This window comes from Anarhichas minor, unplaced genomic scaffold (assembly GCF_050575085.1).
Source record: "Anarhichas minor isolate MPS153535 unplaced genomic scaffold, ASM5057508v1 ptg000002l, whole genome shotgun sequence".
NCBI classification, from domain to species: Eukaryota; Metazoa; Chordata; class Actinopteri; order Perciformes; family Anarhichadidae; genus Anarhichas; species Anarhichas minor.
In genome coordinates, this window is record NW_027466448.1 from 1,320,279 (window position 1) to 1,346,675 (window position 26,397).

A 26,397-nucleotide genomic window follows, 5' to 3' on the forward strand; every position below is an offset into this window, starting at 1 on the left:
ATTACCGCCACCTACTGGTTGGGGTGTGCCTCTCTTTCTTTCTCTCCCTCCCTCTATATCTATATATCTATCTCTATATCTATATATAGATATATATAGCGCTAAAACCAGCTGCTACATGCTAACCACCAGCTAGCTTCTTCACTTCTTATTTCATTGTTAAATAAACGAATAAACAACGACATTAAATTAAGGCAAACAGACAGTTTCAGCTTAAAACAATGATATAGTTTAATTACTGTTCAAACGTCAGGATGGGAGGATAGGAAACGTTTCAGCCGCCGCTCGTGTTCGTCTGGCTGAAGAGCTGGCATGGTTGGTTCATATCACTTGAAGTACTATCAGGAGCAGTCAATATAAATTAATTTGTGTAAACGAACTGAACTACGTGGCTGAACATTCCATAATTACCAAAAAACAGGGACTTAATGGGGTAGTTGTGCCTTTTATATCATTATTTTACATATTCCTGTAAAATTTAATTAGAGTTCAATGAGTTTGTCTCGGGCACAAACGGAGCAAACAAGCCCTCATGTGACATTTGCAGACAGAAAGACAAATCATATCGTCCTACCCAGAATGCACTTCTGTCTCGGTCATGTTTTGCATACTTTCGGACGTTTTAGAGTCACAATGGTTCCCAACAAGATGCATGAGACTTTCAGTGACTCTGAACAGACATGTTCCACAGCAGCTACTCTGAAGCTTCACAGAAGGAAAAGCACAGATGCAAAGAACATTAACAATGACTCAGTTCTGTTTAAAGTTATAAATATTAAAAATCCTGAACACTTATATCCTCAATCAGCTTCTTACGAGGAACAGTTCTACATGAAATCACCATCTTTTGCATTTGTGTCCGTGTTGTGTCTGAGCTTCTCTCCTCAGGTTTGAAGTGAGATAGTGAAAGACGACGCTATAATTCATAAATCCTAGAATGACGTAACTGACTCGCTTGTTATATTTAAGTAAAAGCCCAAAGATACTTCAGACTACAATAAGCAGCACATCACAGAAGCTTTAACTTTTGCAGGAAAAATGACAAAGCAGTGAATTGCTCATCAGTTGATCAACTAAAACATCTTTAACTGTAAACTAGTCAATTTGTTGCTTTTGTAGCCAGAAATATTTAATGTTGAGAGAAACACGGAAGAAACCAAGTCACGTTTCAGAGTGCTTGAGTATTAAAAATGTAATCTTCACTACTTAACAAGCAACAAAGTGCATGTTTGTTTTATTCCAAACTTCACCATTTAAGAGTTTAACAATCCCAAACTTACCCACTTCAAACTTGTGAGAAGAACAAAGACAAAAAACGAATTAATTTGTCATATGAAATAACCAAAACAGTTCATGTAGGACCCGTTACCCGTAGTAAGAAAGCCAAGTGATAAAATAGGTTTTTGGGGCTTTTAGTTTTCCAGTAAGATTTCCTTTTACAATGTTTTTAGCTGTCGTGAACGGTGACACTGGAGTGAAGAGCCGGCAGCCACAGAGAGCGCAGACACAACATGGTTTAACATCTGGAGAATAACGGTTCACATGTGCTCATGAATTTGACATGAAAAGTGACAGAAATAGTTGCTCCCTCATCACCTCCACGCCGTGTGAACGTCAGATTACAGAGATGTTCTGTTGTTGTATAGCGGCGCCTTTAAGTGACACCAGTGAGCCAGCAAACCCAACACCAAGACCTTCGAACACGTAAAATAAATACTAATCCCTGCTGTGCTTTTCCTGCTGTGAAACGTCAGCATGAAAGTCATCAGTTTGCTCCTCCTTTGTGCCCCCGTGACGTCTGTGATCTGCTCCGTGACACATTAAGCTGCTTCACCTCCAGTCAGGAACATCGGCCAACAAGTCAGACCGGTCGTCTTTGTGTTTCCCATTCATTGTGTCTTTAATGTACAGCAAGCATGTGACTGAAAGCAGCACCAGAAGAAACAAGTACCTCCGCCGATCCAGCCGTGTGCCAACTACAGTGAGCAGTGCTGTGTGTGAATAATGCATTGTGTGCATTTCTATGCATTTTCATTGAAAGAAATTTAGCCTAGCCTCGGTTAATAATAAACAGTTTCCAGCACTATAAGCCACACATTGAAACGTGTCAAAATAAATATCAAAAGATCATGTTTGTCTACTTTAAGCACAAATGATTACATAAAAATGACAGGGGGGGGGGGATAAAAGAAAATAGAATAAAATGGAAGAACACAAACAGATTTAAAAAGAGCCCTGTGGGGAAATAAAGTGAAGAGGAATCCCTGTTCAGCGCTACCTTGCTCGCTCGTTTCTGTCCGTCACAGCCAGACGATGAAGTCGGAGAACAGCGATGAAGGTCCATCAGAGGCGATGAGCTCTGTCCGTTTGTCCTTCAGTTAACAAACATCTGCTCTATGTTTATTATTCCAGCCGGCCTCGGCTTGTCCCGAGGCCGGGGAAACTACTTTCAGGCCATTGTTCCGCCTTTTTGAGGAGAGGGACAAGCCGTTTCCCTGCAGGACAGAGACCCCAGGGGTCCGGAGACAGAGAGTTAGAGGGTGGAGATCGCCAGAGCGCCTGGCCTAGCAGTTGATGGAGGCGCAGTCGGCTTTGGCTTTCCCCGCGGAGCTGATTATCCTCATGAGACAGTGTCCGAACTCCTCCAGGATCATCCTCTCCGCATCCACCTGAGGCTGGTGAGTCTGTTCGGCCTTTTTGGCCTGCTCCAACAGACACTCGCACGTCGCCTCCAGCACCTCCTTCGTTACAAACGTGTACGGCAACCTGCGGGGCAACAAGGAGAACAGAGCCTTTCGTTAGGAAACACACCATCCTTCATGTTATCAGCTTATTAGGGCTCGCCAGTAAAGCTCTGTTTATTCTCCTGAGGGGCACCGAGCTACGAGCACGAACAAAGTGGTTTATGGTCAACGGGAGAGAGCGTCAAAACAAAATGAAACGTGAAGAAGAAGACGAGTGTAACCGGCAAAAAGCCACCAGGTCGAGGACAAATTGTAAACTCATATCTCATAATCATGGACTATTTTATCGCCTTTATACAAAGGAAGAAGTCAAGTATTAAATGCTTCATTTGGCGGCAAAACCTTTACTCATATGTAGATCGTTCTTTTAAAGAAATACTGTTTCTGAAGCGTCTAAAAACCGAGTTAACCTTCTTTGTAAAATCCTCACACTTTGTGAAAGTCAACATAAAATAAATAGGACAGCAAACATCAAAACGTCTCATCATCTGTACGTGAGAGGAGATTCAGATGTCTGAGCAGAATCGAGTAGAGACGACGGACAAGCTGATGTTGGTGTCACTTGAGGGGCCCCTCAGTCCAAGACTTCACTGTTGAAGGGCCACATATGCGTGGTGGTGGGAATCAGAAAGGTCCAGGAAACCAAACTCAGAAAGGTAAACAACGGATCAACAAGCAGCCCGTGACATATTGGATTCATTTGTGAGGGATCTTTAAAGAACATGACGAGGGCGGACACGCTGGCTGATAACACTTAAGATTAAGATTCTGTGACGTATAAGATAACACATTCTACAAAGAGTGTTGTTTGGTTCTCTTTATCTCTTTTATGTCACATTTCCAGACTTAACTAAACTCTGCATTCCATCAAACTAACTTAAATGTATCATCCTTATAATAATGCAAATGAGTAGTCCTCAAGTGCTCCTGTAACTTATTGTCGTTGTAGAGAAAAGCGTGACGTACTTCCCGCCTCCGCTTGAGATAACGGGCGTCGTCCTCATGAGCAGGTCTGAGATCTGTGACGACAGCTTGGTCTTGGCTGCAGTCTGCTGCAGCACCCTCACTTCTGCTGCGTCGGCCAAGTGCATGAGGGTCTTCCTCTCCGGGCTCTCCTCGAAGTTCTTGCAGCCGATGCACTTGCAGATGGACGAGCACATGATCTTCGCCTTCGGAGGAAATACACAAATGTAAATAACGGTAAAAAACGTCTCCTGCGAACAGCGATGCAGCGAGGGAGAACCCACCTCGTAACACTCGCAGTAGTTCTTCAGGCAGCCCGATCGTTTGCAGTTGCAGCCTTTGCTGTGTCGGCGGTCGGACTCTCCCTCTTTGCCTTTACCAATTTTGGGTTTGAAGGCCTCTGGGTTTCGGTCCAGGCACGTCTGAGAAAATACATTTCCAAACTTAAGACTCATCCGAGTGAGAGAAAGCAGCTCCGACAACAACACGTCTCACAGACCTGCGACCTCACCTTTATCGCTTTGAGACGCTCCGTTTCGTGTTCCAGGTTATTGAAGCAGTTATTGCAATTACAGTTATTGCAGAACTCTCCGTTTGCAAAGCAGTCACAGTATCTATGGGAAGAAAGACATGAGAGGGAGTTAGCAGCTCCCATCTCACTGCTCCTCACTGACACAATAATAATAATAATAATAATACATGTAAAACAGCATAAAGTCAACAGTAAACGGGTCGAAATCAGTCATACTTACAGTTTGAGACACTGTGACTTGGTGCAGTTGCACGGTTTCCTCGGTCTTGAGGTCGTTTCTGCTGTTGACAAGCTGTGAGCCAATAAATATATTACTTCGATTAAAATTAAATCAAAGCATGTTCAACAAATCAATTAGTAAAGTTCAGAAAAGTCCTCAATTTTCATTTTTAAATGGTACAATCTTGTATTTTAAGTGTGATGTCAGAGTGAGCGTTAAATTGACAGGGGGGGGGGGTGTAAAGATCTGCCGTAAAGATCAGCAGCTGCCAGACTCCCTTTAGAAAAGCTCTCGTTTTACTGCAGCAGGGTCGTCACTACACGAGCATCAGACAGTCAGAAGGTCAGACCTTCTCTCCTTTCAGCCATAAATTGTTTCGTCTGACGTCACGGGGAATCGGACCCGATGACGGGTGTTAAGAGCAGCCAATCTTCTCTTTTACTTGTGTGGGTCATATAGAAGACCTATGTTCTATAACCAGTTAAAGGTCCTTTCATTATTTGCATTACGAGTAAAAAGGCAAGATTTTAGCTCTTTACGTATATTAAAGTAAAGCGTTTTGAAGACAAATGGTTAAGTTGGTCTGTCCCCCATGAAATAATAAAAAATACTAAATAATAAACTGCCTTCATTACCCATTGAGTGGCAGTCTGGCCTGAGTCTGGATACCAGTGGACTGGGGGAAACCAGAGCTGCTGGCGAGGGTCACGAATGGCGTCTGCTGGAGCTACAGACGAGAAAGATAACAGAAAACACTCAAAGCATGAATATCAAAGAGCAGTGAATTAAGAAAACACACAAACACACCACTAACCTGTCGGGACGTGTGTCGTTAGGATTCTATCGATACTAGTACTCTTATCAATACTGCTTATCGGTTCGGTTCCTTATCGATACTCTTATCGGTTCTTTTTGATTATTTTGTGAGAAAAAACAAACAAATAATTAAGAAAATAATCAACATTTCTTTATTCTTCTTCTATGTAAACAAATAGTCTTTCTTGAGCAGCAATACGAGAAGTTCAGAAATCTTTAAAACACATTCTCATCTAATCAATAACCTCAGTGATTCTTTCAGTGATGATCCTGTTCTTGTGATCAGACTCCGTATGACATCACTAGCATATGACATCACTACCGTTACCTGACGGCTGCTCCACAAACAGACGGATGTTCTGCTTGTTGGTCACATGTTGTGATGAACTCACTTGTGAGGGTTTTATTGTGTTTGAGACGACCAGAGTTCAACAATGTGTTCTTCTCTCTGATCATGATGAGAGTCTCACGCTGTACTGAGCCGTGACATCTCACTCCGGAACTAATAAAGTACCGATAGCAGAGCCGGTAACTCCGGACATTACTACTTTTAGAACCGGTTCCCATTTAGACCCGGGTTTCGGGGGGGGGGGGGGGGGGGGGGGGGGGGGGCATCCCTTACTTACCTGAGTGACGTATTGTGCTGGCACGACTGCGTAGCCCACGTTCCCTCCTCCCGGAGCCGGAGCCAGAACGGTGCCTGGAGGGAGGTTGGTGAAGTTGGGCTGGATCTGCGGTAGTGGGGTTGCAGGCATGATGAGGCGTTGCTGGGTCTGAGTGGTGGTGACCACCGTGGCTGATGTTAAGGGCTTCGGCACCATCTACAGGAAATACATTAAGATCGCTATTAGGGATGTCGGGATTAACCGATTTGGTCATAACTGCGGTTATACAAGTCATGGTTTAAAAACCATAAGAATCTATGATTTCCTGATTCCTGCATTGAGACACTTTGTGTGTGCGGTGAAATCTACTCTTGCGCGAGACATGTAGAACGTAGTAAAGCTACGTTACCTGTTTGACGGTCTGTGCTGGGATGATGGGGACAGACATCCTGACTGCTCCTGTACTGACCACCATGGGTTTCGCTGTGGGACATTAAGACGCGTTAAGTTGCAGCAGAAGAGCTTCCACGACTATCCATCTATTGCTACCAGAATAAAACCATCAAAAGCTCACCCGTCTGTATGGAGCTGGTACTGGGACCGCTGGGATGGCCCGAGCTGCTCGCTGTGGTTGTAGTGACGAGGCGGACGTAGTGGAACCTGCTACCCGGGACCTGAATCTGCTGCACATTCGACTGGGTGGCCAGCGGGATGATGGCCTTGTACTGGGAGCCGCCGACTCCTCCCAGAGTCACAGACTGCACCGATTTAATATTCTGAAAATGTTTGACAGAGCTTTAAATCAGAATGACCGAAACTTCAAGTTAAATCTCAACATGTCAAAGTCCTTTAATAGAAGCCACTACAAGTGATCCAAGTCCTGTACAACCAAACGTTCCACACGGTCTTTCATGATTAATTAAGGATGAGAGAAACTACATCCATTTTTAACGCAAGTCTGAAACAAAAGAATAACTTTGGAGATGTTAGATTGTACATAATATAAGTTATGCTCTGTAAACAGGTGCAAAGGTACATCCTTGTCACAGCACTGAGGCAATTTCAATGAACAAACAACCCGATTATTTTTCTTGTGACTCTTGATTATGCTGCTTTCATTTGCAATCTGTATCCCTAACTGCATTAGCCATAGTGTGGCACGTTACATTATATACAGTGCAAACCTACAAGTAGAGCCAAAACTATAAGCCAATAAATAGTTACATTTTTCTGCAGTTATTTTGACAAACGATTGACTGCACTTCACTGTCATCTGTTTCAAATCCAGAGCGGACCAGACTCGCGCTCCAGCCGACAATACACAGCAAGCGGCTCTGTCTTACCTGTGTCATGGTTTGGCCGGTGGTCAGCTTGACTGGAGATCCAGATGTGGACTGCTGGACTGTGAGGATCTGCTGGCCAAGTGCTACATTGACGGGCAGCGACATCGACTTCTGAGAGGCGTTGGAGGTCGGGGAAGCCACGGATACCACCGTCACCTGACGAACAAGGAGAGAGCAGATGATCCGTCTTACTACTGAGCAGATCAAACACTCATTCATATATATCTCAACCAACAACCTGTTTAAATTTGGGAGTGTTATGAAGAGAGTGCTAGGCAATATGACCAAAAATTGGGCAGTATTACGTTGGTATTTTTTGCATGACTGGACCTTTTATTTAAGTTTATGGTGGCTTGCAGAATGTTAACAATTATTATTGTAAAAACTGCTACATAGTTAAAAAAGTACATTTTCATATTTTTTAAATCTTTAAATGAAGTCCTCTACTATTGTCCTATACTGTGTTTATTGTCTCGCACCAAACGTATTTGGCAATAAACCGTTTCTGATTCTCCTTCTCGGATATGTGGGAGTTGAGTTTACCTTGCTGGGAGTCTTGAGGGGTGAAATAGCAATCTTCTTGCCGGAGATACTTTGCATGTTAGAGTTGAGGGGCTCAGACAGAGTGATGGTCCTCGAGGGAATCCCCGGGGAACTCTGTGTCAGGACCCGACCTACGAGCACAAGAGTTGAGGAAACGTGGCTTAATATCAGCTGAAAATGTATGTAGTCTTCACTGCCGTCAGTGTGTAATAATCCCACAACAATGCAAATAAACTCACCCGTAATAACAGGAGACACCGACGTCTGAGGACTGAGACCTTTGCTGTTAACCGTTTTTGTGATGATAAACTTGATTGGTGCAGCGGACGATACCGCTGTTTTCGTAGCAATCTGTAAAGATATTCATGAAGATTTATGTGCATTTAATTCACAACTAAACATCAGCGGAATTATCATTACAAAAATGTTTCCCATCTGCAAGTGATATCAAGTTGAATGTGGGATCTTCCTGAAGTGTGTAGGCCAACATCAGGTTGTAATCGCCACACGGCTTAAATAGACGTTTATACACAAACACACTTTTTAAACTGTGCAGATTTTTATGATATGACTGAAGTGACTTACACATCGGACTAAAACCTGATCCATGTATTAAAGTAAGGGATCATTTGATCATTTCAGCACCAGTGTTTCAGATCTGTGCTTCATCAGTTTCTCTACTTAACAAGAACATACATTTAGAAAACCTTACCTAAATCTGTGTATATTTATTTCAACATAAACATGTCTTTCAAAAGATCAACATATCTACACATAAAAAAACTTAATTTAAAGACCTTCCGCTGACTAAATTGGGCTTTGCAGATTGCTCGGAGTGCAAATCCCTCTCTCAAAGCCGGTGTTTGCTGCCATCACTACAGTTATTGAGTTATTCCTTAAATTGATCCGACTGTTACATTTCATTTTCAATCAATGAAAGTGACGCTGTGACACCCGCCCTGCGGTGCATTCAGTGTGATGGCCCTGAATATATATATATATATATATATATATATATATATATATATATATATATATATATATATATATATATATATATATATTTACATTATCGAATATCATACTTTAGAATATATATTGACAGCCCGAGAACAGATTCATGGGTAGTCAATGACTTTTGGCGGCCGTGAGAATTTGTGGTAAAACAGCGACGACTGCATGGTCGTCACTCATGATTTATGATATCTCAGCAAATGTACGTGTCTCAAATAAATCATTTCTTTTGATATTAACATATTAGTTTTGAGTACCCTCAAAAAACACACTAAACAGAGACAGAACTCCACAGTAACAATGAAAGGCCTTTGGCACAGTTCGTAACATAGTACTCAGTATTAAGTACTCTCAACTTTGATTAATTTAATGTGTCAACTTTGACTTTAATCAATTCTACATATTCTCAGGTTTATGCTCGGACAAAATCAGCATTATTGCTTTATTTGAATAATTCTGAGCTCTACTGTCCAGCTCCTGTTTACCATTTGTAGAGCTTTATGCAAGCGTGTAATAAACTATCGATCATGTTGTGTTCATCATCTTCTGAAAAGCTCTACATGTCATCATGCCATAACGTCACCAATAAAAAACGTAAACACAAAGGTTGTTGATTGTTTACTAAACTGACTGTCTGGTCAATGAGGTTACACAGTACTATACTACTATTACTACACCGATTCATCTCTTACTACACTACACTGATTAATCTCTTACTACACTACACTGATTAATCTCTTACTACACTACACTGATTAATCTCTTACTACACTACACTGATTCATCTCTTACTACACTACACCGATTCATCTCTTACTACACTACACCGATTCATCTCTTACTACACTACACCGATTCATCTCTTACTACACTACACTGATTCATCTCTTACTACACTACACCGATTCATCTCTTACTACACTACACCGATTCATCTCTTACTACACTACACTGATTCATCTCTTACTACACCGATTCATCTCTTACTACACCGATTCATCTCTTACTACACCGATTCATCTCTTACTACACTACACTGATTCATCTCTTACTACACTGATTCATCTCTTACTATACTACACTGATTCATCTCTTACTACACTACACTGATTCATCTCTTACTATACTACACTGATTCATCTCTTACTATACTACACTGATTCATCTCTTACTACACTACACTGATTCATCTCTTACTACACTACACTGATTCATCTCTTACTACACTACACTGATTCATCTCTTACTACACTGATTCATCTCTTACTACACTACACTGATTCATCTCTTACTATACTACACTGATTCATCTCTTACTACACTGATTCATCTCTTACTACACTGATTCATCTCTTACTACACTACACTGATTCATCTCTTACTACACTACACTGATTCATCTCTTACTATACTACACTGATTCATCTCTTACTACACTGATTCATCTCTTACTACACTGATTCATCTCTTACTACACTGATTCATCTCTTACTACACTGATTCATCTCTTACTATACTACACTGATTCATCTCTTACTACACTGATTCATCTCTTACTATACTGATTCATCTCTTACTACACTGATTCATCTCTTACTACACTGATTCATCTCTTACTACACTACACCGATTCATCTCTTACTACACTACACCGATTCATCTCTTACTACACTGATTCATCTCTTACTATACTACACTGATTCATCTCTTACTACACTGATTCATCTCTTACTATACTACACTGATTCATCTCTTACTACACTGATTCATCTCTTACTACACTACACCGATTCATCTCTTACTACACTGATTCATCTCTTACTACACTGATTCATCTCTTATTACACTGATTCATCTCTTACTATACTACACTGATTCATCTCTTACTACACTACACTGATTCATCTCTTACTACACTGATTCATCTCTTACTACACTACACTGATTCATCTCTTACTATACTACACTGATTCATCTCTTACTATACTACACTGATTCATCTCTTACTATACTACACTGATTCATCTCTTACTACACTGATTCATCTCTTACTACACTGATTCATCTCTTACTACACTACACTGATTCATCTCTTACTATACTACACTGATTCATCTCTCACTATACTACACTGATTCATCTCTTACTACACTGATTCATCTCTTACTACACTACACTGATTAATCTCTTACTACACTGATTCATCTCTTACTACACTGATTCATCTCTTACTACACTACACTGATTCATCTCTTACTACACTACACTGATTCATCTCTTACTACACTACACTGATTCATCTCTTACTACACTACACTGATTCATCTCTTACTATACTACACTGATTCATCTCTTACTATACTACACTGATTCATCTCTTACTACACTGATTCATCTCTTACTACACTACACTGATTCATCTCTTACTATACTACACTGATTCATCTCTTACTACACTACACCGATTCATCTCTTACTATACTACACTGATTCATCTCTTACTACACTACACTGATTCATCTCTTACTATACTACACTGATTCATCTCTTCCTACACTACACTGATTCATCTCTTACTATTACTACACCGATTCATCTCTTACTACACTACACCGATTCATCTCTTACTACACTACACCGATTCATCTCTTACTACACTACACTGATTCATCTCTTACTACACTGATTCATCTCTTAATATACTACACTGATTCAGCTCTTACTATACTACTATCACTACACTGATTCATCTCTTACTACACTACACTGATTCATCTCTTACTACACTGATTCATCTCTTACTACACTGATTCATCTCTTACTACACTGATTCATCTCTTACTACACTGATTCATCTCTTACTACACTGATTCATCTCTTACTACACTGATTCATCTCTTACTACACTACACTGATTCATCTCTTACTACACTGATTCATCTCTTACTACACTGATTCATCTCTTACTACACTACACTGATTCATCTCTTACTACACTGATTCATCTCTTACTACACTGATTCATCTCTTACTACACTGATTCATCTCTTACTACACTACACTGATTCATCTCTTACTACACTACACTGATTCATCTCTTACTATACTACACTGATTCATCTCTTACTATACTACTATTACTACACTGATTCATCTCTTCTCCAAACACCAATCTGTGTAATATGTGGTGGCAAGTTATCAAATGCTTCCAATATTAAATTGTGAAATAATATCATTAATGTGCTTAAATGTTGCACAATAATACAAAACAATCTATGATACCTGTACGGTCTTCAGCTGCTGGGCCTGTAATGTGGTCAACTGGTTCCCAACACTCCCCATCACCGGCTTCAGCTCCGACCTCCCACCAATAGTCACCACTTTAAACTGCGTCGCTTGAGTTTTGTTGTCTCCTAAAGTCTGTGAAATGCACGGCTTGCCGCCTGTGTGTGGTAACTGCAACACTATCGGTTGGCCCGACTTTCCTATGGTTGTAACCAAAAGTTTTTGTCCTTCCTGCTTGATGACCTGGGGCGAGTTACCGGCAGACCTTGCTGCTTCTGTGGCTTGAGCTGAGGCCACCTTGTTGAGAATGATCTGGTGGTTAGCGGCAGAGATGGTAAACGGAGCCGTGAGCCTCTGTAACCCACTCGTAGAGATACTAGTCCCGGTCAAACTATCTGTAGTTTTGGTAGTGGCTACGGAAGTAGCCATGGCTGGTTTGAAGGTGAGAAGGGATGACGATGAGCTGGGAATTGAGATAGGAAGCTGACTCCCGGAGCTGATGCTGAGTGTGGCGTTTGTGGTGGTGGCGAGAGCCTTAGTGTGTTCTGCCGAAGTGGCATTTGAACAGAGGCTCAAGTGTTCTGAAGCCATGGGCGTATCCGTTTCCATCGGGACCGGCGTGTCATTGCTGGGCTCTGACTGGACCACGCTGCCTTCTGGTTGGGGGTGAGGGATGTCCTCTATGGCCTCAGTATCCATGATCTCATCAGGAAGGAGGCTGTTGAGCTCTGGCGACACCACATCCATGATTGCAAAGTCTCAGCTCTCTGTCAATCACAAGAGATCAATGAAATAATTATGTGTCAAGGTTTTATTTTCAACTGAACATAAATTGTTGATAAATACATTGGAAGCTCTAAAAAAGGTAGTATTATTATTTTTAATCATGTAAATGCACTTATTTTAACCAGATTTGGAAGAAATATGCATTTCCTGCACTAAATGCATCGTGGTGCCTGATGCACACAATGTGTCACAGAGAATATGTATATTTTTCATACAGTTCATGCATTTAATTGCAATAAACAAAAATGAGTTATTCATTTCTGGTGTATTGCTCTCAATTTGCTCTACATAACTAATACATATGCATAACTGGACAATGGCTATTGCAAAAGGCTTTGCAAGAAAAATAAACAAACAAGCAAGGCAGTGAAAGCAGTATTCACATTTTTTAAAAAGCCCATTTTTGATAACTTTATGCAGGTACCTGTATATAAATTAATCAGTAATCACTTGATATTTAATCAAAGAGTCACATTTTTGAATGACAGCTGATGCTGGGTTAGCTAGGCCGCAGCCATCATCTTTGTCCTGCTGCACTCTGCTCAACAATAATCCACCGAAACACACACACGAACCCTACCCACCCCACACACACACACACACACACACACACACACACACAGACACACACACACACACACACACACACAGACACAGCTAACTGCTCGTGACCTGGATGAAAGCTACCAAAAGAAACTGGGTTGTTTTGTTTTACATAAACCAGAAGTGATCCCAGTTGGGTCAAAGAGTGAGAAGAAGAAGAAAAAAAACCCGACAAGCTGTTTGCTGGCTGCGTTACTATTTCAGGCCGGGGTTGGATTTCGAAAGATCCGCCATTTTTACCTCGTCATCAACTCTGTTAGCTCTCCGGCTAACACTGAGCACTGAATGCTAATTTATATTACTTCCTCTAAGCACTTACCCACAACGAAACAGTAAAGCTAGCGTGCATTGAAGCTAAAATAAATAGTTGATGGCAACAGTGGGCTACTAGCAAGAAACTAACTCTAAAAGCAGACTCTGTAAACAATGCTAGCTTTCAATAATTCCTCCTGTCACTTGAGACATCCATCTGGATGAAAACATTTAAGGTCCAACAATGCACTTAACACACACCTATATAGGTTATATACCTAGCGACATGTGTAGGGTATGTTTATGGGTATACTGGTAAAGGTAGCATAGCCTAATCACTCATAAATTACATTTAAGTCGAAATAAACTTACCAGATCCGCTTCTAAAAAAACAGAAACGACGGATTCAATATGAGGTTTATGGAAACAACTAAAGGCATAAAGCAGCTACCGTTAACGTGTGCTATCGTGATGTTTTGACAGCACACACCAGAAGGAAAAGACACAAGTCGCTTTAAAACAACTCTAAATACGCGTTTCAGCTAGTATCTGGAACTTATTAAGCATAACATTAGCCCCATATTGTCTTTAAATTGTCTGTTAATTCAAGCCGAATGTTCTGTCAGCATGCATACTTCAGTAATAAGTCAGTACCAGAGAATATCCATGTATATGCGCTCTTTATTTCTGTGTGACCATCGTAATCATCCTCATTATGAGGGACAACTGTACTAGCAAACTTGGCTGAGCGTGCTAACACCTAAGCTAGCTAGCTAGCACAACATTATGTCTCAACATTCAACACACTCGTTAAAAAAGTGTTGCGGCCCTTCTGCTGTGAACGCGGTGAAGAGAACCGTAGGAGTGGGTCAACGAACAGTCGCGCTTACCCGGAGATTTGTGTACGCTGGGCAACGTTTCCAGTTAAAACGAGGAAAAAGAAAAAAGGCGATTGTTCAAAATACCGCGCCGAGCGCCATTCCTCCCTGACATTTCACAAGTAGGCCACGCCCTCCGCGTGCTACGTTACTGCTACGTCATTCTTAAAGGCGCAGCACAACTTAATCGACAATATTGTATTTTTGTTGTTTTTTAGTTTATAATATCCTATTATTTTATAGAGTTTTTGTTAATACGAATTAACTAAACCCACACATAATAGTATTCATATAAACTATACAAGTACAATTATTAAATAAATAAACAAATAATGTTAAAAATAAATTTAAAAAAACAAAGACTTCACTATCATGTTATTAGTATGGAAGTATGGAAGCCCATTTTCACAGCAAAAAAAAAAAAAAAAAAAAAATCCACCCCTCAGAAAATTAAAAAATTAAAAAAATATATTTTTTATGTTGGTGGAAAGAAGTACTTTTTTTTTTTGGGGTGGGATTTTTTTATTTTGTGATCTTTTTTTCTTTTTTGCTGGCGGAAAAAAAGTAAAAAATGAATAAATAATCTTATTTTTTTTTTATTATTTAAAAAGAAAAAAAGTTCACTAAAAAAATAAAATAAAAAATAAAATCCACCCATAAAAAAAACTATTTAAAAAATTTTTTTTTGTGATCTTTAAAATCTTTAAAATCTTTAAAAAACAAATTTATTTATTTTTTACTTTTTTTTTGTGAATTTTTTTTTCTTAAAAAGTACTTTTTTCCACCAACATTAAAAAAAAAAAAAAAAATGTTTTTGGTGCATCCATCTGTAACCATAACACTGACCAGATGTTTCCAGTTGCTATAGAAAGTCTAAATGACAAGTCATAGAAGCAGCTTATTAGTCCCCACAGCAGGGAAATTATTCTCTGCATTTGACCCATCCCTGTATATACTGTTCAGTGTCTTGCTCAAGGACACAGGACACGGTGCAGCCGAAGATCGAACCGGTGACGTTTCGGTTGGCGGACAACCCTCTCTACCCAGTAAGCCACGGTCGCCCTCGTTACCCTACATTTGACATATAAATGGATTGTGAGTACATTGAAGACTTCTTTAAACGTGGCTTTACAACAGATGAAATACTTCAACAGCTTGATGTTTCACATGGATTGTACTGAGCAAACACACCCTTGAATATAATTTTAAGCAAGAAGCAGCTCTGGAGTATAAAGAATAAAACCAATGTGGCTGAGGTGAAGACCTTCAATAAACAGCAACTGGAAAAAATAATTTAATCATTTTTTTTTCGGGGGGGGATTTTTTTTTCCTTTTTTTTTTTTTTGGCTGCGGAAGTGGGCTTACATAGCTTCCATAGATTTTGCATGTGCAGGACTTTTACGTCTCTTCTTCGTCTCTGCCGGTTGCTCGGTGTCGGTTGGAGGACACAGACCGGAAGTCTTGCTCCGCTCTTGGCAGAGGAAGCCGCTGTCGTTGACACTTCCACAGGCGACAATGGCGACCGATGTGAGGCAGGAGCTTGCACAGCTGATTAATTCAACCGGATCTCATAAAGATCTTGCAGCCAAGTACGTATCGCCAATTATAACATGAACATATTACTTGGTAATAGTCGCCATATGCTTTAGAAACTCAGCACCGCAGTAACCGTTAGCTAGCAATGGAGCTAGCTAAGCTAACGTTAGCTACCCAGCTACATTAGCGATACATTCAGCTAGCTAGGTCAACTTTAAATGTTTGTCGCTGTCTGTCAAAGCACTTTATTTTACATATTCTCATTTAACTTATAACACCACGTTCAAGCGAGATAAAAGCGGCGAGTGTAACACTGACATTACTTTTATATTTAATCATATTAGCATCCAGCAGCTACTGTTTACTAGCTACACAGTTAGCTAGTACTGGGCACAGCTTAGCTTTAAAATAGTATAAACTTTAAAAGCTGCACAGGCTTAAATTTGACAGGAAATGTACAAATGCTCCAAACTTCTGCTTCACAGAATCGTTTGTTCTTTAAATGTCCCTTTTCATTTTATGTTAATAACAGACCAACACATTTTGAGCACTAAATAATGTACTTTTAAGCATATATTATTTAGACTGTGTGTTTATATATCACATTTTTACAATCTCAGTCTGTTAAATATCTATTTATCAGTTGCATTGACCTCTAAACAAACAGTGTTGTAGTTTCTAACCTGTAACAATCTTTTCTAGATATCGACAAATTTTGGAGAAGGCCATTCAGTTTACAGATGCAGAGCAGCTGGAGTCCTTGAAGGCCTTTGTTGAAGCAAGTATGCAGAGCCAGTTTTCTTTTACGTCAACATTTCTCTACAAGCTCAGTGGTACATTTGGATGCTAACAGGATATCTTACCTCATTATTTCTATCTTTTTTCCTTTTTTTTTTTTACAGTGGTCAATGAAAATGTCAGTCTTGTCATCTCGAGACAGCTGCTCACAGATTTCTGCACACATCTGCCCAACCTGCCCGACGCCACAGCTAAAGCAGTGTACCACTTCACCTTGGAGAAGATTCAGCCCAGAGTCATCTCCTTCGAGGAACAGGTAAATGCACTCACGCTCTCTTGTAACTCTACCGGGTATTTGTTGTTGAGAATTACATAAATTAAACATTGGTATTCTTATTGAAATGCATAATTAAATGATGTTCTTACACGTCCTCAGGTAGCCTCAATCAGACAGCACTTAGCAACCATTTATGAAAAGGAGGGAGACTGGAGGAATGCTGCACAGGTTTTAGTTGGTATTCCTCTGGAAACGGGACAGAAGTAAGCAAGCTACTAGCAGATTTATTTCCATAACTTTAATGTTTGTGAGATGTCCAGGTCTTTAAATACCTTTTTTTATTTGCTCCCTTAGGCAATACAATGTTGACTATAAGTTGGATACGTACCTGAAAATCGCCCGTCTCTACTTAGAGGATGATGATCCAGTGCAGGCGGAGGCTTACATCAACAGAGCCTCATTGCTTCAGAATGAGTCCTCTAATGAACAGCTGCAGATACACTATAAGGTACAACAGTTGTGTCTGCAGTACTGTCACTTAGTGCTTAAATTAAACATTATAGGGACTTTGCAGTAAACCGTGACTGTAGTTGCTTGGATCAGTGTTTCATGCTGTTTTATTTTTTTAGGTGTGCTATGCCAGAGTCCTAGACTTCAGGAGGAAGTTCATTGAAGCTGCACAAAGATACAACGAGCTGTCTTATAAGTCCATTGTCCATGAGACCGAACGTCTGGAGGCTCTAAAACATGCCCTAAACTGCACCATACTGGCTTCTGCAGGTACCACAAAGACTCATGTGCTTAGTTTAACACATTTCACAGATTATCTAAATTACAAACTTTGTGTCTCGTACCAGAAATATACAATTTTCTTCTTTCTTTTAGGCCAGCAGCGGTCCCGTATGTTGGCCACTCTCTTTAAGGATGAACGCTGTCAGCAGCTGGCTGCCTACGGCATTCTGGAGAAGATGTACCTGGACCGAATCATCAGAGGAAACCAGCTGCAGGAGTTTGCTGCCATGCTGATGCCTCACCAGAAAGCCACCACAGCGGATGGTGAGAGGAGATGTTTGGCTTTACAACATCTGTTCAACTGATAGCTGTTATATTTATATGCATTACTTTTTAGTGCCATCCAGTGTGCTGTGTCTAGAAAAACTACAGTACTTCACTGGATTTAATGCACCATTTAAGCACATGATGATGAGGATGTTTTATGCTGTTTCGCTCATTGTAGATGCATATATACTGTCAGTGAATGTTGCAGATAGGTGCACAGATTGAGCTTTTAGAAGCTAAATGTTTGTGACATGTTTTATTATTTAAATGCTGAGGATGAAGTATTGTGACACTTATTTTACTGACTTATCGTGATGATCTCTGCTAACCAGCCGACACAAACCGTAGTGATTAAAGTGCAGCACCTGTTTTTCATTAAAAACCCACCATGCACCTGTGAGAACATGTAGCTGCCTGTAGGGTGCAGTCTGGGACTGAGCAGAGGGCTGGAAACAGTTCAACTGGAACTGTTCATGTTGCAGTTTCAGTTGAATGTTAAAGCATATTGGGACTGGATTTATGTCTCTGGGGAAGGTGGGGTGATTTTAACAAACACCTGTTCCGTCAGTGATTGTAATCCCTAATTTGTTACATCCTCCCCAGTAATCATTTCCGCCACATTTACTGAGTGTTTTCCAGTAAACTGGCCGGTCCTCTTGTAATTTAAATCCCGTCCGGAGTGACATCCTTGTATTTTAAAGAGGATCTCTGAGGTGTTTTCCCGCTCCTTGCCCTTATTATTTTCTATTTTCAAATCGGCTCATTTTGAAATGAAAATGAAACTGTTTTGGCTAATCTGATAGATGGAAACACCAACATATCCGCTATTTTGGAAACCAATATGACAACAGAAAAAATGAAAGATATCAGAAGAGCAAGAGCTCATCAGATGTGCTGTTGGCACTACTTTTCTCTTTTAAGTCTATATTTATTTCATTTTGTCGAATTGGCAACATTAAAAGTATGCAGAATTAGTTATTCGCAGTCCCTGTTTGCAATGTTCTCATCGCTGTACACACAACTATCACTGCATTACTTTGATACTGAAGAAAACTTAAAATGTGTTTATTATCAGGCAAGTTATTAAGATGTTTTTTCCTCTGATGTCTGATTAGCTTTATGGACATCAGAGACAATGTTATCGTGGTTGAGTGTAAATCAAGCTGAATGATATCAACGCATGTTTCAATGTGACCCCTCAGCTTGTGAGGTTTTTCTTACAGGCTCCAGTATCCTCGACAGAGCTGTGATCGAACACAACCTCCTGTCCGCTAGCAAACTCTACAACAACATCACGTTTGAAGAACTAGGAGCACTTTTAGAAATCCCCCCAGCAAAGGTGGGACGTCCCCACGATTCATATCTTTTATGTTATTCTTGTTTTTAGTCTTTTTGAAAAAAATTATTTTTCTACTCTTATGAAATATCCTTTTTACTTGACAAATATAATTTGTGTAGCTGTTTATTTTCCATGATGCATCCTGAGATGTTTTGCTCGCTTTGTTTGTCTTCAGGCCGAGAAAATAGCGTCTCAGATGATCACTGAAGGACGCATGAACGGCTTCATCGACCAGATCGACAGCATCGTACACTTTGAGAGTGAGTCCACCGGCAGAGTGTTCTCACACTTCAGAGGGAGAACTTCCCCGTTTGTGTTTGTGCACCAAAGTCCAGTATTCTTTTATTGGAAGTGACAGTTTTAATTAACAGGAACGTAAACATAATATTGTAAGGCTGTACCTGATATCTTTTAACATTTAAAGCTTTGGTTGTATTCAAATAAAACTTCAAATCATCGCCTTAAAAAAAGGCCTTTTGGTCTTTTTAAAAATACAATCAACATAGATACGAGTCGGTGCTACTGAGGAGCTAAGATGATAAAAAGGTAACAAAGAGGAAAGCAAATACAAGACCGTAAACCTGAATTTATTGTCTATCCGCTGGATAGAGACAATAGACCGTACCTTGAAAGATCATTAGAGAAATGCATTAATATTTATACCAGTTGTCTGTGTCCAGCGAGGTGCAGCCTGTTCACACAGGACTGAAGCTCCTTCCCTGCTTTTAAACATGTACATTTGTTGTTAAAACGTCATGAAATCCAAAGTATTTGATCCCTTTTATTTGTTTTTTTTACCTCCGGCAGCCCGTGAAGCCCTCCCTACCTGGGACAAACAGATCCAGTCTCTGTGTTTCCAGGTCAACAACCTCCTAGAAAAGATCCGTTCGGCTGCTCCGGAGTGGGCCGCTCAGGCTATGGAAACCCAGATGACCCAGTAACCCCCCCCCCACACACAAACAAAAACCCCTCCACTGATCCCTCCCATCTCAAAGTGTTGTCTTCCTGGTCAAAAACTTCACCGCTTGAGTCCCAGTAAAGGAAGAAGAAGCCTCTGGTATCCCCGTCACTTGTTTGGATTTTCATAAAAGTCTTTATTTGCTTTTGTCCACGGGGGAAAGAGTTCAGTGCATCTCAATGTGTCAGATCTGTGTAACGTTTAGGTGACCTCACATTATGTACTTGGCATGTTAAAAGTTTGGATGTGATTATTCAGATAGTTGACATGTAATTAGGTCAAAAAGACGGTAGAGTTGGCTTTTGCGTTCCAACACGTTCTCCTGTTTTTAAACGTAACATGATAACGCAGCAATATCTGTCAAGTGGGTCTCCGTCATGTGCAAACATTCTCGGTCCACTCGTATGAAATTCTGAATTAAATTCAAAAGCGGAAAGAAATCGTTCAGCGTCTCCGTCGAGTCATTTTACTTTATTTTGTACTTTAGTAGAAAGTCATTCAAATGTTTTACAGTTTTAATCAACATTCATACGAGTACTGTGCAAGTAAATGCAAAAATAATTGTCAAAGTTAATGAAAATTAATAAATAACTTCAAGAGAAAATTAGAGTAGATAAATATGGGGATTAATACAAATGAAGAAAATTAAAACATATTAGTTAATTAATGACTACATTCATTTTTTTATATGATTTTTGCACATTTGTACATTTAATTGCATAATTATTGTATTTTACATTTTTGATGTTGATCCGAAGCGTTTCTGGTGGTTTGAGCAGCTCAAACATACTGAACTAGAGAAGTCAGACATGATGAGGTGAACTTCAAACATATTTTCCTTTGTGCACACTTTCATTTGTCCTTAATTATGATCCAAAACATTTTTCTTAAATCAAACGTTACATGTAGAATTTACAATACTGTCCACTTTTGGAATGCTGTAACACAGAATGAGCCTAATGTACTTTTATTCACACGTTTCCCTACAGACACAGAAACCAGCATTAAATGTATCTCACTAGTGTCCGTGTAGCAGCTTCCTGATGCACGGTAACAAACGCCTCCTTGCTTCAGGAGAACGTTGTTGCCTAAATACTAAATGTAAGAGTCGCTGGTTGGATGTCAAGTAGTTTCTCACTGCAGACTTGTCTTAACTGGAAAAGCAAAGTTGTAACTGATTAATTATTTACGGCTCCAGTGTACCAGCATGTTGTATAGATGAACCGGTATGCACAATACCAGAGTCATGAAAGTGGCACAACTAAATGGAATGCAGCCATAGCTCATGTTCTGAGATGCACCAGATATCTGCTGTGAGAAAGCTCCGTCTCTTCATGACCAAGTCAAACGTAGTTTATTTCTCTCGACTCAGAACCGCGTCCCACTGTGTCAACTTCAACAGTATTTGTTAGTAGCTAAGTTCATTGTTTGTAAACTAAAATAGATTGTATTTAGATTATTATAACATCTCAATAATTCCAGCTTTCTTCAAGCTAGACGTGAACTCGAAATAACTTTTGGGCTGAAGGTGAGAAAAGACTTTATTTAGGCACAGTGGTGCTTTGAGCTAAATGCTAACGACAGCATGCTAACATGCTGGTAGAATGGTTGTTGGCACGCAAACATTTGCTAATTAGCACCAAACACTAACCGCTGAGGCTGCTGGGAATGTGAGTTTTAGTTAGTTTTTCATAAAGCATTATTGGACAAATATAAATATGGACTAATATCTGGCCCAATTTTGTGCCAATCCGTCCGATAGATGTTGAAATGTTTCAGTGAGAAGAAAAGCTAACACCAGGTTTAAGATGCTGGTGTGAAGTAAATTATACACAAGTGAACAAACGGCAAATAAAACAAACAAGGGACAACCTCTACTGATTCAAATTAAGAGTTTATTTTATTTCAAGAACATCTTTAAACTCATTGAATCCACATCCTATCAGCTGTAGTTCAGATACACTTTATTATATCACCCAAGCAGTAAATCATCACGCTGTTTTCCACTCACTGATGTTTAACTGAACGTCATTGACCTCAAAGGGATTAGAGTCGATTAACGGAAACAAATCACACAGAACAGCACTTTATATAAACATGTTTATCAGAGAGAGAAGGGGCTGAGTGAACAAAGGCTTCTATGCGAACAGCGTCTCCACGGCATCTAGAAGGAATAAAGTAGACACGGTGTTTAAAAGAAAATAATGTCAGCAGCTCCGTGAAGATATCATGACGCTCATATATATAATATATATATATGAGGTGTTTTCTTACTTAATCAGAAAATGTTTTGCTCCTTCCTGCGGTCGATGTCTCTCTTCAGCTGGCAGGTGGCGCAGACCGGACAGCACCAGGTCATCATGAAGTCATTGCACAGTGACCCCTGGGAGCACAAGTATGAGCATCAACTTCTATTGGATGTGAGGTATCTCGTGCACGTATTTATTTAAGTATTTATTAACACACATTATACAGGTTTGTAGAAAGAGTTTAGAAGCTGAAACGGCTCATGAAGAAACCTCTGTTAGATATAGAACAGTCATACTTTAACAAATGAAAAGTATGAAAAGAAAAACAAAACAAAGATTGCATAATTCATCAAAGTTTCAATTCTTAGCAGTAAGAAGAAAAACGACTCAAATATAAATATCACATAGAAGCTGATGTATAGAAGTTTACATGCATTGCTCCAAAAAAGTGTTTAAATCTTTGCTGATTAAAGTAATTTTCAGATGTTTTTTTCAGGAGGAAGTTGAACCAGTTCGAGAGCATCAAAGTCTGTCCAAGTCCAAATATATGAGCTTTATAGGTCATAGTTTAAGTTTGGGGCATTTATAAAACTAGATGAAGCTTAATATAATTCAATCTTTTTTTTCTGTCTATTTTTTAATTTTACAGCTGTGGTTCTCAACCTGGAGGTCAGGGCCCCCAAAAGGAGACGTGAGATGAATCTAATTGGTCGCAAGATGTTTTCAGGTTTAGGGAACAAGAGGAACTCTGTGAGGCTGCACTTTTACACAACGATGGTTCGAGCTAAATGCTAACATCAACATGCAAATCCATCCACTCCGTGGAGCTAAACATTCTTCCTTTCTCTTACTCTACAGTTTAAAGTTCCAGTGTGTGGGATTGGGCGACATCTAGTGGTGAGATTGCAGATCACAACCAACTGAAACTTCTTCTCTGTGCCGGGCGTGAAGGAGAACTGTGACGGCTGACGTGAAAACACGAATGTTTGGTTTGTCTGTTCTGGGCTACCGTAGAAACATGGCGGCCGGCCGGCTCCTTTTGTAGATATAAACGGAGCCGTTTATATAAACATTCTAAGGTAACGAAAACACAATTATTACTATTTTTAAGCTGATTATACACTTAAGGAAACGTACTTATTAATATAATACTTAAATGCCCCCTATATGCCACACTGGCCCTTTAATACTGTATCACTGTTCCTCTTCAGGCCTATAAAAACGTTCCAAATCTAACCGTCTCTAAAAGACTCGGAAGTGCAATGTTGTAGTTTTATTACTCTGGTTTAATATTTAACAGCAGTGTTAAAGATTAAACCTTTACGACCTTTTGTGGCTTATAAATTAATAAAAAGAGCAGGTGTGGCTCCCTGTGACGTTTCCCAGTAAAAGAGGGATTTACCTTCATTTAAATAACAAGGAAATCTGTAAAATGATCCAATATTTCACACAAAAGCAAAGATTAGAGAAAAGTTTGTGTATTAGACACTTTATTTACTCTCCCGTTAATCATCTCAGGACCCCTCAGATGTATCTGGGGACCCTTTGGAGGGGTTTGACCCTTAGGTTGGGAACCACCGGACTAAAGTACCTAACAGTATATAAAGTAGTTCAAACATGCTCCACCCACAGAGTCCATTTAGTCCAGAGTCCAGAGTATTTATACTTTTGATACATTATGCTGATAATACTTTAGTAGGATTTTGAATGAATTTTACTTGTAATGCAGTATTTGAACATTGTCATAATAGTACTTTTACATAAGTAAAGGAGTACTTCCTCCACCACTGCATGTGACGTGGCATCACAAGCAGAAGTAACTTTTACAGCTTTATTCAGAAGGACAAAAACACTTTTTTAATTCCCTCTAGTATACCTGTACAAGTATTATAAAGTACTACTCACACTGGTGCAAAATAGAATAGCAATAAGAGTAATACATTTAATTAAAATAAACTAAAATAGATAACTAGACAACAATATAAGAGTAAAGAATAAATACGAACACCAGTGGCTTATAAAAAATAAAATAAAAAAGTAATATTGTGCATGATATTAAAACGTAATAAAAAGTAATACTATATTTAGTACAGTGTTTAAATGGACGGTCAGACTTACGTTGATGTTGTATTTGGTCCTGTAGACGCTGCGGATCGACATGCCCAGACCACACAGGCAGCACTCGTCCATGGCGCTGGCGATGGAGCAGCCGAGACACGTGTAGCAGAACAGACCGTAGCAGCCTGTATTAAAGAAAAATAATAATACTTAATCTACATCCTGCATGCAAACGTCTTAACTGCGTGTACATATTGATGAAGTCAGGAAGGAGCGCTCACAAGTTCCACAGTCGTCACAGAAGTCACACATGCCGGTCTGGAACTCAGAGGGCGCGTATCTGCCTGGTTGGTTGGTCACAGCCATGATGGGGATCTGTAGGTTGAAAACAGTTTTGTCTCATTACTTCTGTATCTTCCCCTGCAGAGATGACAACATATTACAGCTCTTCCACATGCAAACGACAGGCAGCCAAGAAGTAGATTGGGAGGTGAATCTTACCGGACGGTAGAGGCTCTAGGAGGACAGATGGAGAGCGGAGGCAGCGTTGAGTCTTTATAGCCGATCAAAGCAGGTGACTGATGTGGTGATAAGCTTTATCACGGTTTTTATTGTGCAGAGATATTCCCAGCAAAGAGGTCAATGTAAACACGCCCACACTACAATAAACCTCAGCAGGGAACTCACATCATGTTTCATTTTAGAGGCAAATGGATCATTTAAATTAGAAATAAAAGTAGTTTATTTTTCTCTAAATGAAAATTAAACTCCAACCTCCAATTATATTTATACCAATAGCATCTTAAATGATATTAATGTGGTGTTTCAAATTATTTGTGCGTCGAATTTATGATCAAATGAATTAATAACCCTGTAAGGGTTTTATTATTTATGAACAGCAGCCGGATCAAAGGTCTGGTAACAATCAATTATCAACAAATTCAGAGCATCAAAGAGTTTTATTTCTTTCATAGTGCAGCTACTTTTCACCCAGAGATGCATGTTTTAAATATATGCTCAACTGTGTAGAATGAAATGTTATTAGAAATACACATTTAACAATATTTATGTCGCCTGTATTGCAGAAATCTGCAACAACAAAGAAGCTTTTCAACTTGTCTTTACCTCTTTTCTGCTCATTTATTTCTGAGTAAATCCACTTCATTCACATTAACAAAGGCAGTGGTGGAAAGTAACTAAATACATTTACTCAAGTCCTGAACTTAAGTACACTTTGTAAGTACTTGTGTATTCAAATATTATGCCAATTTGTAGTTGTACAGCTGTAGTTCCTGGTTATACTTCACCAATAATGAGCATAAACGATAAGAATCTTTGTTATACAGCAAATTAAAGCACCTAATTTATATAAAATAGCTTAAATCATCAACATTAAAATGCTGCTTACACATTGTTATTAGATGGTATAATCTATAACAGTATAACCACGATAGAGCAACTTCTCCAGAATGAGTACTTTTCCTTTTACGCTCTTAAGTAACTTTTGCTAATAATACTTATTAGTATTTCTACAGAGTGGTATTCCTAATACTCCCTCTACTAGCAAACAAAGGTGGTGAGTCGCACATCTTTATATTG

General features: G+C 39.6%; 3 protein-coding genes and 1 long non-coding RNA gene across 6 annotated transcripts; 2 read left to right on the top strand and 2 right to left on the bottom strand.

The window, feature by feature from the left end:
• Positions 1-206: 206 nt before the first annotated feature.
• Positions 207-14,723, bottom strand: lin54 (lin-54 DREAM MuvB core complex component). Its single transcript, XM_076076715.1, has 14 exons — positions 14,597-14,723; positions 12,063-12,832; positions 8,006-8,117; positions 7,767-7,897; positions 7,224-7,379; positions 6,455-6,656; positions 6,290-6,363; positions 5,902-6,096; positions 5,095-5,186; positions 4,460-4,531; positions 4,219-4,321; positions 3,992-4,129; positions 3,711-3,913; positions 207-2,766 (listed from the first exon to the last, which is right to left on the bottom strand). The coding sequence occupies exons 2-14, from the start codon at positions 12,810-12,812 to the stop codon at positions 2,565-2,567; spliced, it is 2,430 nt and encodes an 809-aa protein (XP_075932830.1). The 5' UTR covers positions 12,813-12,832; positions 14,597-14,723; the 3' UTR covers positions 207-2,564.
• Positions 14,724-16,014: 1,291 nt separating this feature from the next.
• cops4 (COP9 constitutive photomorphogenic homolog subunit 4 (Arabidopsis)) lies at positions 16,015-20,931 on the top strand. 3 transcript variants are annotated; one of them, XM_076076829.1, is made up of 10 exons: positions 16,015-16,173; positions 16,823-16,902; positions 17,023-17,174; positions 17,295-17,398; positions 17,490-17,643; positions 17,765-17,915; positions 18,021-18,191; positions 19,397-19,533; positions 19,709-19,793; positions 20,341-20,931. In XM_076076829.1, the coding sequence occupies exons 1-10, from the start codon at positions 16,100-16,102 to the stop codon at positions 20,472-20,474; spliced, it is 1,242 nt and encodes a 413-aa protein (XP_075932944.1). In that variant the 5' UTR covers positions 16,015-16,099; the 3' UTR covers positions 20,475-20,931. The 3 variants fall into 3 exon arrangements, with proteins under 3 accessions (XP_075932944.1, XP_075933022.1, XP_075933094.1); XM_076076907.1 differs by having other exon boundaries at positions 19,418-19,533; XM_076076979.1 differs by having other exon boundaries at positions 16,130-16,173; positions 16,823-16,898.
• Positions 20,932-22,645: 1,714 nt separating this feature from the next.
• Positions 22,646-25,164, bottom strand: plac8.2 (placenta associated 8, tandem duplicate 2). Its single transcript, XM_076095153.1, has 3 exons — positions 25,080-25,164; positions 24,859-24,983; positions 22,646-22,874 (listed from the first exon to the last, which is right to left on the bottom strand). The coding sequence occupies exons 1-3, from the start codon at positions 25,162-25,164 to the stop codon at positions 22,770-22,772; spliced, it is 315 nt and encodes a 104-aa protein (XP_075951268.1). The 3' UTR covers positions 22,646-22,769.
• LOC142953174 (uncharacterized) lies at positions 23,421-24,986 on the top strand. Its single transcript, XR_012954872.1, has 3 exons — positions 23,421-23,490; positions 23,599-23,819; positions 24,884-24,986. It is a non-coding gene; the product is annotated as an uncharacterized LOC142953174 (long non-coding RNA).
• Positions 25,165-26,397: the final 1,233 nt, after the last annotated feature.

Coding starts and splice junctions, on each gene's coding strand:
- cops4 (XM_076076829.1), top strand. CDS start 16,100: ATGGCGACCGATGTGAGGCAGGAGCTTGCACAGCTGATTAATTCAACC. Junction 16,174..16,822: donor CATAAAGATCTTGCAGCCAA/GTACGTATCGCC, acceptor AATCTTTTCTAG/ATATCGACAAATTTTGGAGA. Junction 17,175..17,294: donor TCATCTCCTTCGAGGAACAG/GTAAATGCACTC, acceptor ACACGTCCTCAG/GTAGCCTCAATCAGACAGCA.
- plac8.2 (XM_076095153.1), bottom strand. CDS start 25,164: ATGGCTGTGACCAACCAACCAGGCAGATACGCGCCCTCTGAGTTCCAG. Junction 24,984..25,079: donor CTGTGACGACTGTGGAACTT/GTGAGCGCTCCT, acceptor TCTTTAATACAG/GCTGCTACGGTCTGTTCTGC. Junction 22,875..24,858: donor GGACCAAATACAACATCAAC/GTAAGTCTGACC, acceptor TTGTGCTCCCAG/GGGTCACTGTGCAATGACTT.
- lin54 (XM_076076715.1), bottom strand. CDS start 12,812: ATGGATGTGGTGTCGCCAGAGCTCAACAGCCTCCTTCCTGATGAGATC. Junction 7,898..8,005: donor GGTGTCTCCTGTTATTACGG/GTGAGTTTATTT, acceptor TTGTGCTCGTAG/GTCGGGTCCTGACACAGAGT. Junction 7,380..7,766: donor CCCTCAAGACTCCCAGCAAG/GTAAACTCAACT, acceptor CTTGTTCGTCAG/GTGACGGTGGTATCCGTGGC.